General features: G+C 43.3%; 1 protein-coding gene across 1 annotated transcript; it reads left to right on the top strand.

Annotated features, from left to right (window-relative positions):
- The first annotated feature begins 2,152 nt into the window (after positions 1–2,152).
- Positions 2,153–4,397, top strand: LOC136845486 (uncharacterized). The gene is made up of 6 exons (XM_067115661.1): positions 2,153–2,470; positions 2,569–2,794; positions 2,848–2,993; positions 3,340–3,570; positions 3,804–3,902; positions 3,975–4,397. Exons 1-6 carry the CDS (start codon positions 2,153–2,155, stop codon positions 4,395–4,397), a joined length of 1,443 nt encoding a protein of 480 aa, XP_066971762.1.
- The last annotated feature ends 7,253 nt before the right edge of the window (positions 4,398–11,650 follow it).

The following is an 11,650-nucleotide window of genomic DNA, read 5'->3' as shown; positions in this document are numbered from 1 at the left end:
GCAACTACTGCATTTCGAGTAACTCGAAGAGTTCACAGCTTACACAACACGTCAATTCATACCTTTTGCTGATGTAATCATACACAGTAAGGAATAGTATTCCCATCATTTAGGAAAATGAAATTATTGTGTATGTTTATATATTATAGATATATATTCATTTCTATCTTTTATTAATGCGTACTTATTTAAAACAATAAATAACTGATTGCCTAACATTCCTACAAGAAGGAAAGCTTTGTTTGATTCATGATTACATTATTGTATAAATTAACCAAGTTTATAGATGCCATACCTGTAACTTTATACACAATTCTGTGTTAAGGAATTTGATGCTATTGTAAAGATAATGAGTTGTAATTTATGATGTTATGTTAAAAACGTCCCTAAAACCAAAATAAAAAATATGTATCATGAGTTGGACTTGGCTGTATAGGAAAGTGTTCTGCTACTTTTTTTCTTAATATGGTGAGGGGGTGGAAGGCCAACTCTTACAGCAATTCACTTAACAATAGGAAAGAAGTAAAAAGGTATAACAGAGTATAGACTAAATATTTCTTATTAAAAAAGACATCTATTCTCATACAATATTAATGAATAAGTTTAAATTACACTGAGGGTTTGGTTCAGTTTTTTAAGAATTGGACAGTGAAGTTTACTGTCATTATAGTAACACATATCTTTAAAAGACATCGTTGGCCTAGGCCTTGTGCCACGTGAGTAGGCTCTCATGTTGCACTCCTTGAGCTGACAAACCATCACCTACTTCGGCAACAAACTGGCACCTACTTCGGTGACACCTGGATCACACCTGGCTCTCGGACCATGGTTCTCATGCCATTCTCCTTAGCAACACATCAGGCCAGCAGGACAGGTGCCGATTTCCGTGACACACCTGATTTTCATATATTCAGAAGACAAAGTCTAAAATCGAATGCATGTGCATTATTGGTCTGCTAGTCGCTATGGAAATTTCCTTGCCGTTGATTGGTCAACAATTCATATAAATACCACTGGAGTTTGTTAATAAAGTACCACTTTAAGATCAGACTTCTCATCTTAATCATCCTGCTAAAGTGATGACCCTTCCGCACCAACACCCAGCAAAGACACAAGAAACGTCCAATGAAGACACAGCACCCTCTCCTTCCACCTCTCCTTCCGACACCATTGCCCAGGTCAAGCTTCCAACTTTCACACCGACTAGCACCTGTACTTGGTTCTGTCAGGCCAAAGTCACGATTCGAATCAAGGGCGTACGGTCCACGTCGTCCAAGGTGGATTGTGCCCTCGCCACCCTGCCGGACCACCTCTTTCTCCAGCTGACAGAGTGGCTGGACAGTAAGGGCACTGACGTCGTGCAGTACAAAGACCTGAAGAAGGTCCTACTGGACAGATTCACGCCGTCCCAACCATTTGTGTACAACAGGTCTTCGACGCAGCACAGCAACCCTTGTGTGATCAACGCCCATCCTCCGCCCTTCTTGAGATGAGAGCCCTCGCCTGTCTCCCTCCTGCAGCAGACAATTTTCTCAGATCCATTTGCATCCTGAAGGCACTCTGGCTGTAGTGCCTGCCAGTGTCAGTAAGGGCAGCTCTTACCAACATTGAAGACACACCTGACGATGCCCTCGCAACCCTAGCAGACAGTCTGATGGATGCATTCGCTGCTGCAAACCACTGCAATGCCCACAACCATCCAGTGCCTGACTCACAGCTGCCAGCGCCTCTCCCATCCTTATCTTCGGTCAGAAGCATCTCACCCTTAACCTCGGTGACAGAAAGTACAACTGGCAGTTTATCATTGTGGTTATCTCAACACCTCTCCTCTGGGCGGACTTCTTGGCACACCACCAACAGCTCGTGGACATTCCCAACTGGCGCCTCATTGATGCTACTGATCTGTCCACGACACCCATCACTACAGCCCCCCACAGAACTCACCCTCCATGTCACCGATTCCAAAGACGATTTTGCATACCTGCTCGCCACTTACCCAGATGTTTTGAAACCCGAACTACGATAATCTCACCAAATCCCTGCCAAGCACAGTATTTTCCACCACATTAAAACCTGGAGCCCTCCCATACACTCTCATTTCCGATGCCTACCTCCCAAAAAACTTGCCGCTACAAAGAAAACCTTCGCAGAGATGGAGAAGATGGGGTTGTGTCAAAAGGGATCCAGTCCTTGGGCATCTCCCCTCCACATAGTAACAAAAAAGGACAGCACCCTACTCCCATGTGGGGACTACAGAGGGCTGAACATGATCACTGAGGCTGACCACTACCCCCTCCTTAACATCACAGACGAAACCACTGTACTACACGGCACAAAAATCTCCTCAAAGCTGGACATTCTCAAAGGTTACTTCCAGGTCCCCATGAATCCCGAAGACATCCTGAAGACCGCCATCACAACACCCTTTCGCACCTTCACCTTCAATTACTCCTTCTTTGGCCTCCACAATGCAGGAACTACTTTTCAGCGATTGGTGGACGGCATCTGGGAGACCTTCCCTTCTGCATCTGTTATGTCAACGATATTTTAATTTTCTCTCCATCAAAGGGAGAGCACCTCCAACACCTGTACATCGTCCTCCAACGCCTTCAAGAAAATGGCCTCATTGTCCATTACGACAAGTGCTCCTTCACCACCAAGAGGGTAGAATTCTTGGGGCACCTCATAACACCTGAGGGTGTCCTGCCCTTGCCAGAGAAGGTCGCCGCTGTCAGAAAGTTCTCCACCTCTACCACCATCAAGGCTCTACAAGAATTCCTTGGAATGGTGAACAGTACCATTGCTTATTGCCCAACATCACCTTGACCGTGGTCCCACTCTACGAAGTACTCAAGGGCAAGCCCAAGGCCCTCAACTGGGGATACCCGCAGGAAGCTGTCTTCACCTCCACCAAAAATGCCCTTGCCAAGGCCACTGCCCTCTCCTTCCCTGCACCAGGTCATTCTCTACTGCTGTCCACGGACACCAGCAGTGTAGCCATAGGAGCTGTTTTAGAGCAGATCATTGACAGTCATCCTCGACCCATAACCTTTTTTAGCAGGAAACTCAGCAAGACAGACAAATTACTCTACATTTGACCGTGAGCTGGTGGCATACCTTGCCGTCAAACACTTCAGATATTCTTTGGAGGCCACACCTTTCATCCTTCAAACTGACCATCTGCTGCTAATGCATTCTGTAAACCAACAGTGCCACCACTTGTCAGCCATCGCCTAATTCATCTGCACCCTTCGCCACTTCCTGGGGAAACACAACCCTGTTGCTGATGCCTTCTCCAGAATCTCCATCAGTGCAGTACACCTCGGCCTCGTTTACAAGCAGCTGGCGGACAAGCAACAGCAGTACCCAGAACTCAATGCCTGCAAGACCTCCTTAATGTCACTGCAATGGCATGACATCCCCCTCAACGACAACAGCCCTACTTCTATCCTCTGTGATATCAGCACCAGCCGCCCACGCCCATTAATTCCACAGGCACTCGGACATCGTCCATGGTCTGACACCTTCAGGACGATCCACAGCCATCCTCCTGAAGAAATGCTTCATCTGGTACGGCACACCGAAAGATGCAAAGTCATGGACCTGCGAATGTTTTTGCCAGCTCTCCAGAATCCAGCGTAACACAGTTCAGCTGTGGGCTCCATTCATCAACTCACAATGGTTTTTGCCCATGTCTACATCAGCATTGTAGGACCTCTGACAGAGGCATCAGCAGACATTGATACCTACTCCTCATCATGGGTGTCCAGATTCAGTGTACCCAATCATATCACCTCCAACAGAGGCACTACGTTCACATCGCAGCTCTGGACATCCCTAAACCACCTCCTCGGCACCCAGTTGCATCACAACTGCCTACCATCCTGAATCCAGTGGCATGGGTTAGAGGTTCCACTGCACTTTGAAAGCAAGCCCTGGTATCTCACTGCAACTCCTTGACCTGGTATTCGCAGCTTCCATGGGTCCTCCTCAGCCTTCAGACCACATCTAAAGAGGGCCTTGACCTGTCAGCAGCCGAGATGGTGTATAGCAATCCACTCGTGATACCTGGCGAATTCTTCCCCAACATTAACACCCCATCCGGCATCATCAGACTCCAGACCATAATCGGAAAATTCGCCCCTGACCACCCATTCTATAAGCCAAATGACAAGACCTTTATCCCCAAGGATCTACATACTGCAATGCATGTGTTCATCAGAACCGATGCCATTCGACCTCCTTTAACCCAGCCTTACACAGGCCCCTACTGGGCTGTTGACCACAAGCAGAAAGCCTTCCTTATCGACATCCATGGCAGAACAGATTGGGTTGCCATCAACCACCTGAAACCAGCGTACTTGCCCGGCAACATTACTCCTCCTGTCCAGTTTTAAAGGGTGGGTATTGTGCCACCTGAGTAGGTTCTCCTGCTGCACTCTTTGAGCTGAGAGACCGGCACCTACTACGGCAACAAACTGGCACCTCCTTCGGCGCCACCTGGAATGCAACTGGCTCTCGGACGGTGGTTCTCGTGCCATTCCCCTTAGCAACACATCAGGCCAGCAGGACAGGTGCTGATTTCTGTGACACACCTGATTTTCATATATTCAAAAGACTTAAAGTCTAAAATTGAATGCATGTGCACTATTGGTCTGTTAGTCACTATATAAATTGCATGACTGCTGATTGGCCAGCAATTCATGTAAATACCACTGCAGTTTGTTAATAAATGATCACTTTAAGATCAGACTTCTCGTCCTAATCATCCTGCTAAAGCCAATACCAAATTGTCTGTATCACATGGAAATATTGTTTTAGATTTTTATTGTGTGATATGGGCTTATAACGGACTACAAATAACACTGAAGGGTCTAACATTGCAATGAATAATGCCTATACATAATTTATTCATAATCTGATCAGAGTGTCTGAGATGGTTCCCAGATGAAATACAGTGCCAAACTGTCAAGAAATTGGCGCTAACCTGTCCACACATGCAATTGACTGTCAGTGGGTTGGAAGATATTTAGGTAATACCATCAGTTTATCCATTCTGGTGAGTGGACTGTCTCTGGCCAGAAACTGTTGTCTACAGATAAGTTTTAATGGCAGTTTCGAGGCACTAACAGAAGAAATGACAGGTAAACTTGATTGTGACTGCACTGCCTTAGGTTGTTGAATTCTATAATAGTGAATGGGTGTGTTAGGAGAGAGTGAGAGGAGAAGAAGAGAGAGAAGAGGGGGTGTTAGGAAGGAGGAAATGGGAGAGAGATAGTTTATTGAATGTTATTCAGAGTTTTTTCCGGGCAGTGCCAGGTGGGTCAGCTAGTGTGTATATGTGTGTGTGTGTGTATATATATATATATATATATATATATATATATATATATATATATATATATATATATATATATATATATATATATACTATACATATGTATATACATATATATATATATATATATATATATATATATATATATATATATATATATATATATATATATATACATATATACATATATATATATATATATATATATATATATATATATATATATATATATATATATATATATATATATATATATATATTATATATATATTACAGATGTAGTCTGGGGAATGTGATTGCTCTCTTATTCAACTTTCAGTGACATCTAGCAAGTTAGACTACACATGTAAACAGATTAGGAAAGTAATTTAACATTAAATACAATGGAATTTAAGAGAAATTCAATGTTTCACTTAATAAACAATAATTAATAAGATCAGAAGATGTCGTCACAGTATTTGGACTACTAGCTCCGTGGCACTGTAATTACATTAATTCACACATCAAACAGTACCACTAACAAGATTGAAGGTAGGCTAAACTCCCCACTGTCTTAAGATAACACAAAATTTACAGTGAAGATGATCTCACTGAACATAAGAAACTTCTTATACTAGATGTAAGGGTAATAATATCTTGCAGTAGACAATAATAAATAAATTATCTTCAGATGTAAATGTCTTATAGGGATCTTCTCAAATTTGGAAGATGGGAATGGCACTGTGGATAACAGTTGGGCACACAGCTGCATAAATCACCTATTCTGCAATACAAAACGCACCACCACTCGATTACAAAAATGATTACATGTTCACTTTGGGAGTGCTGAGAGGGAAATCATTCAAAAAATAATAGATTTCAAACTGGATACACTCACTCTTATGTTTACTTTACACAGAGAACTTACCCACTTCACTAGACTCTGAAGAAGGTTTTAAGGGGATGAGAAATTTAGAGCAATGTGAAATAAAGTAATATATTGTGTGTCAAACAAAATCGAATTTCAGCTGTACCTTAGTCTGTCGGACGAGATGTCTTTGATTTTTAAGACAAGGGATCAGTGGTGGATATGATCCGAGAGGGATAACAAAGATAACTATGTGGGAAAGGGGAGGGGGGTCAGAGGCCCGACCAGTAAGGATTCTACCTCTGTGGTGGCTCACGTAGTTCTGTCCTGGGTGTGACCCTGACCTCTCCTTATATCCTGCCAAAAAGCAAATATAATCACTGGTTTCTGTTGGTGGGTAAAGCTTGGCTGAAATGGAAAATGGATGACAGCACAACAGTTTGACAAAGGGGGAACAATGAAGGGACATTAAGAACTGGGAGCAGAGGAGCCCTAGGCGGAGTCCTATCACGAGAATTGTTTGCCGTAGCAAATTGCTAATTGGTAGGGGAGTGTTTTCACAACTCCCGGTTCCGCCACTTGTGTGGTCTTAAATGCATTTCTAATATCTTACTATACTTCTTTTATTGTTGACTGAATCGAGGAGCTTGCATCAGGCATGCACGTTACAGCTCCGCACGTAAGAAGATATATAAGCCTTATTCAGGTGTGAATGTCCTCCAGAGCTCATTGATTAAAGCAATATTCACTCTCTCAGCCTTATGTCCCAAAATAAAGTGCATTAAATTGTAAATAAAACATATCTGCTAAATTCTAGGAATTTCAAGCTAATATACATATGTTACTCTAACAAGCTAATTTTTTTATTAATATGATAATGGTATTGTACATCTTGTTATTGGTTATGTTACTTTTGGTTTTACTACATAAAATACTGATTATTTACATAGGTCTTGTAAGGATGCATTTAAACAATATTCAAGTTTTGACCCTATTAATGTTGATTCATTAATACAAACTCTTAATTATTGATGTATGGACACGGAGACTTGTATGTTGATCATAGCGTGTTTTAAACCATTGTTTTCAGGGAAAGTAGTGATTAGCTAGCCAGGTGATCTGGCTGCGTACATGATGCACTTGCACATGTGCAATGTAAATGTCTTACACTTATGCTAGAAAGTAAGTTAAAAGGATTAGATGAGAAATAAATTGAGTTACATGACAAAATATTACATTTTAAAGTACAAAGGATATAAAATTTACAAGTAACGGAAGATTGAGAGTAAGAGAGTGACTTGTCATCTGACTCTGGATTAGTGCCAAGTTACTCGGATAAAGTGGGCACTGTGCTGGATAGGCACAAATGCCAGGAGAACTCGTGGTTCTCTTAGACTACCTGGTGGTACTATGCCTTTGACTTTTCTTCTCTATCCCTCTCATAGTCTGATAGTTAGATTGTGTAAAAAGAGTTGGGGAAGCCGTTACTCCTGCTGCTGCTACAGTTGAAGCATGAGCAGTGCCATTAATCTCCACCATCTGCTGGCGCAGTTCCTTGAATTCTAAGACCAACTGAGCTAAGGAAGAATTTTCATTCAGAATATTATCTCCTGAAGACTGGGAAAGAGAGGAAGAAGTTTTCGATGGCGTGACAGACTCGCAGGTTATGATGACCAACTCAGACATGGGTTACAAAGCGGTATGGGGAGGGCGAGCTTCCGCTGGGGTCAAGGTAGTCCGGAAGTGACCCTAATATATTTTGGGTTGGCTCTCTTACCGGCACCAGTAGCGGGGCCAGGTCGGGCGAAGAGAGAGGGGATGGACTGGATCTCCTGATGGGAGATCTGTGTTTTGTTCTGGCACTGGCACTAAGGCTGGGCCAGGCACTGGAATTAAAGCTGGACTTGGTTCTGGCACTGTAATTTTGGCAGGACCAATTGTAGGACTTACAAGTGGCACTGGCAGGGAATTTGAGGCAATTTTGGGCTCTCCTGGAGGAAGATAGTGTGTGTGCTCTGGCACTGGCAATAAGGTGGGGCCAGGCACAGGAATGAGACTTGATAAGGGCTCCACTACTGAGATGGGTGAAGCTTGGCACTGCTCAGGGCACGCAGGTGGCACTGGCAGTGTTTCTGGGGCAAGTTTGTGTAGACTAATTGTGACTGTTGGAGATTGTGAGAGGTCAGGACCTCTACAGTGTATTGAGTTCGGTGGAGGCAGGAGTCCTGTCCCAGAAAGAAGATCATAGCCTACAGGGATGTGTTTGGCAACTGCAAGGTGCAGATCCTGCGAGGCCTAGTGACTCTCAGACGAACTGTTGGTAAAATTAGCTTCACATGGTTAATGTTTACTAGTGTGGTGAGTTTGTGATTTTCAATTTTGGCCTCGTAAGGACCTTATCTTCCCATATAAGGGAGATTTGCATGCCATTGTCCTCAAATGCTTGGACCTGGCATGCACGGTAGTGACCACAAGGGGTGCTACAGATATGGGATCTGTGGCTGGAGGGACTAGGGATGAATTGGTGACTGCCAAGGCAATGGCGGGAGTAGCTGCTTTGCTAGGGTAATGCTGCCAGAGGGCAGAGTACCCATAGACTTTACATGCTGTGCAAAAGTTCTTACTAAAATCCCTGCTAGGAGCTGGTGCAGGTTGTGGAGTTTGTTTGGTTTGATCAGGAAATTGCTTTGCAGCGGCTCCTCCTTTAAAGCGGCACTGGGATTCTAGGTGCCCTTTCTTCTTGCAGTAAGTGCAAACTGGAGTTTTAGATGGGAGCCCATTCTTAGGTTGGGCTTGTGATGCTGTAGAAGTATGATGAGACAGAACTAGTTTCTTTCCTATTGTACTGTGCTGATGGTGGTACGTTTCCCAATCATCAGCTAAACCGACAACATTCAATGAAGGTTGTAGGTCATTTCTCATATAGATATGTTGCTAGTGCACTAGGAGCACAGTAAAAGAAGTCTTCTACTCACATGCACTCAGATAGTTCCTCAAAGGTATTGCCATTTAGTGATTCCATCCAGTGGTTATAATGTCTATTCTTGTGGTATACCCAGTCCATCCAAGATTGACCTACTTCTTTGGGTAATTCACACCAACATTGTCTCCAACGTTCAAGTGTTATTTCATACGCCTTATTGACAGCCCTCCTGACCGCTGTAAGGTTTCCTTGCTCTGTGGCTGTCAAGGTACAAAGCACAACTAAACCCTTGCCACCCATCTGTTTGTTTAGAATTAAAGCTATTTTGGTTGCAGAGGGTGCAGAGTTTTCGAAGACCTTCTCAACATGATCCATCCATGCGTCAGGTTAAGTTTCTGACCACTTCTGGATGAGCGTGTTCATGCTGGCTATCATGGACTGGGGTGTTAGCTAGACTAGGGTTATCAGCCCTATGTTGGGCGAGTCCCATGGCATTCGCATGGCGAGCTTGCTCAAGGGCTAACTCATGGCTACATTGTTCTTCTCTTGCCTGCCTTTCTGCTTCTGTGAGAGCTGTTTCTTCATGAGCCAAGGCTAGCTCCTGTTGGCGTTGCTTCTCCTCCTTCTCCATTTTTGCTGATTCTCGCTCCTCTTCATCTTTAGCTACCAGCGCATCGACCCAGTTATTCAACATGTCTCCTCTGAAATTCCTCTCCTGCTCAAGCTCTAAGAAGGTTCGATAATCCTCGGTGTAGTTAGACATGTGCTGTTGGAAAGATCCATCAATGGCTACTAAGCCATACACTAATTGCAATGGATTGGCAAGAATGGTGAGTGCCAGACTAATGACACTGATTATAATTAAGATGGTTGTTCTGTAGAACAGAGATGGCACTATGAAATGAGAGCCAAGATGGAGCCACAGGAGTCTGCGGAGCCACCAAGACAGAAAGTAGGAAAGAAGGGCCAAGATAGGTTCTCAGTTTGCGAGACTGATATAATCATTAAGGTAGGGTATAGGAAAGGGGATGAAAAGCTAGTTGTTGGTTCCGAAGGACGTAGGTTGTTCACACTAACGCCTGTGGCACTAGGCCAGATGCTTGGTGATGGCAGTGGTGATGACACCAGAGGCCAAGTAATGGGGAGTATCAGCGAAGGTGGCACTTGTAGTAAGTTTTTAGTAAGTTTTGGTTAAGTTAGGTCACTGTTGCAACTAAGCAGATAGGTAGCTGACACTCAATGTGTGTGGTTTTGTTGTGGAGGTTAGGCGGAATTTGCCAACTTTGTGGTGATCTAAGATTTTGCTACTCGAGACACTGATTGTTGAGTGCTTAGGGTAGTTCGAAAGAACAGAATTGTGGCACTGGTAGTGCGTGAGTCTGTTCATAAGGAACAGGAATTGGTATGTCCCATAGGCCGTTAGCTAGTTCAAAAGAACGGATTTCTGTATCCCAAAGGACATTGAGTGTTCACGAAGAATGGAATTGAGTGTTCAAAAGAATGTGGTTGGCACTTGAGGTGCAGACTCGTCCCGTGAGATTGAGTTTTGGGTGTTCTGAAGAACAGGCTTTGGTTGTTCCAAAGAACAGGATTTGGTTGTTCCGAAGAACAGGCTTCAAGGGAGGTCCTGAAAGGACGTTTTAATGGTTGTTCATAAGAACGTTAGGAACTTGCACACGGACGAAGCCAACTACTGTACAAGTTTGTGAGGAGGCGTTCAAGGAAGATGAGCTAACATGCACATGGGCTGGTACTGATGGCAGTATGGCAGTAATGGTATGAGTAATGGGAAAGTGAAATTGGCACGAGTAGTGCGAATGTTAAACGTAAGCTAGCAACAGTAATGGGTTCATGGAATGTAAGTCCTGCGATGGAGAGGCTTTGAGGTAAAATGAGGTCACCGATGTTAATCAAGTGTTCGCAAATGTCGCGTAACTTTGTCCAATGAATCAGAAAGTAAACTGACTCTTGACAATCACCAAATCAAGAGTTGCCGTAGAAACATGTGGGAGAAATGTGTAAGCAAATTCTCCATTAAGTTTAAAGTTAGGTAGAATCCGAGTTAATGGCTCTTATGTGTAGTAGATTTGACCTACAGGTCAATTAGTAAAGCGTATGGTTTGTATATCCATATAAATTTTCACAGTCTTAGATTAAGTGACATAAAAATAATATCTTGCTCCCAAAGTTTTAAGGTTATAAATTCCCATTTGGGATAAAGGCAAATAATATCAACAATGATACATCGCATAATAGTAATGCAGTCTTGTGATTACTTAAAAGTTTTTAATGATTGTTGTGAACATGTCAGCGGTAGTGAAAGTTTTATGTTACCGTTGTCGACTTCTGTCAAAATTTACGTTTGTGCAGTCATGTAATGACAGATGACACTTGTCAAAGTAAGTCTATCGACGCGGTTGCTATTGGAAATAGGTAGACAGAGGGTCTCGCCACCATGTCTCTTAGCCAGACACGACCTTGAGGGGTTACCATCGATGGAATGCGACTGCGGTTTTCCAATAATTACGTTAACGTATACGAT

Source organism: Macrobrachium rosenbergii, chromosome 14, assembly GCF_040412425.1.
Source record: "Macrobrachium rosenbergii isolate ZJJX-2024 chromosome 14, ASM4041242v1, whole genome shotgun sequence".
NCBI classification, from domain to species: Eukaryota; Metazoa; Arthropoda; class Malacostraca; order Decapoda; family Palaemonidae; genus Macrobrachium; species Macrobrachium rosenbergii.
This window is presented reverse-complemented; position numbering and strand designations above follow the sequence as displayed.

Coding starts and splice junctions, on each gene's coding strand:
- LOC136845486 (XM_067115661.1), top strand. CDS start 2,153: ATGGAGAAGATGGGGTTGTGTCAAAAGGGATCCAGTCCTTGGGCATCT. Junction 3,571..3,803: donor CTGAAGAAATGCTTCATCTG/GTACGGCACACC, acceptor CACCTCCAACAG/AGGCACTACGTTCACATCGC. Junction 3,903..3,974: donor TCCTGAATCCAGTGGCATGG/GTTAGAGGTTCC, acceptor TGGTATTCGCAG/CTTCCATGGGTCCTCCTCAG.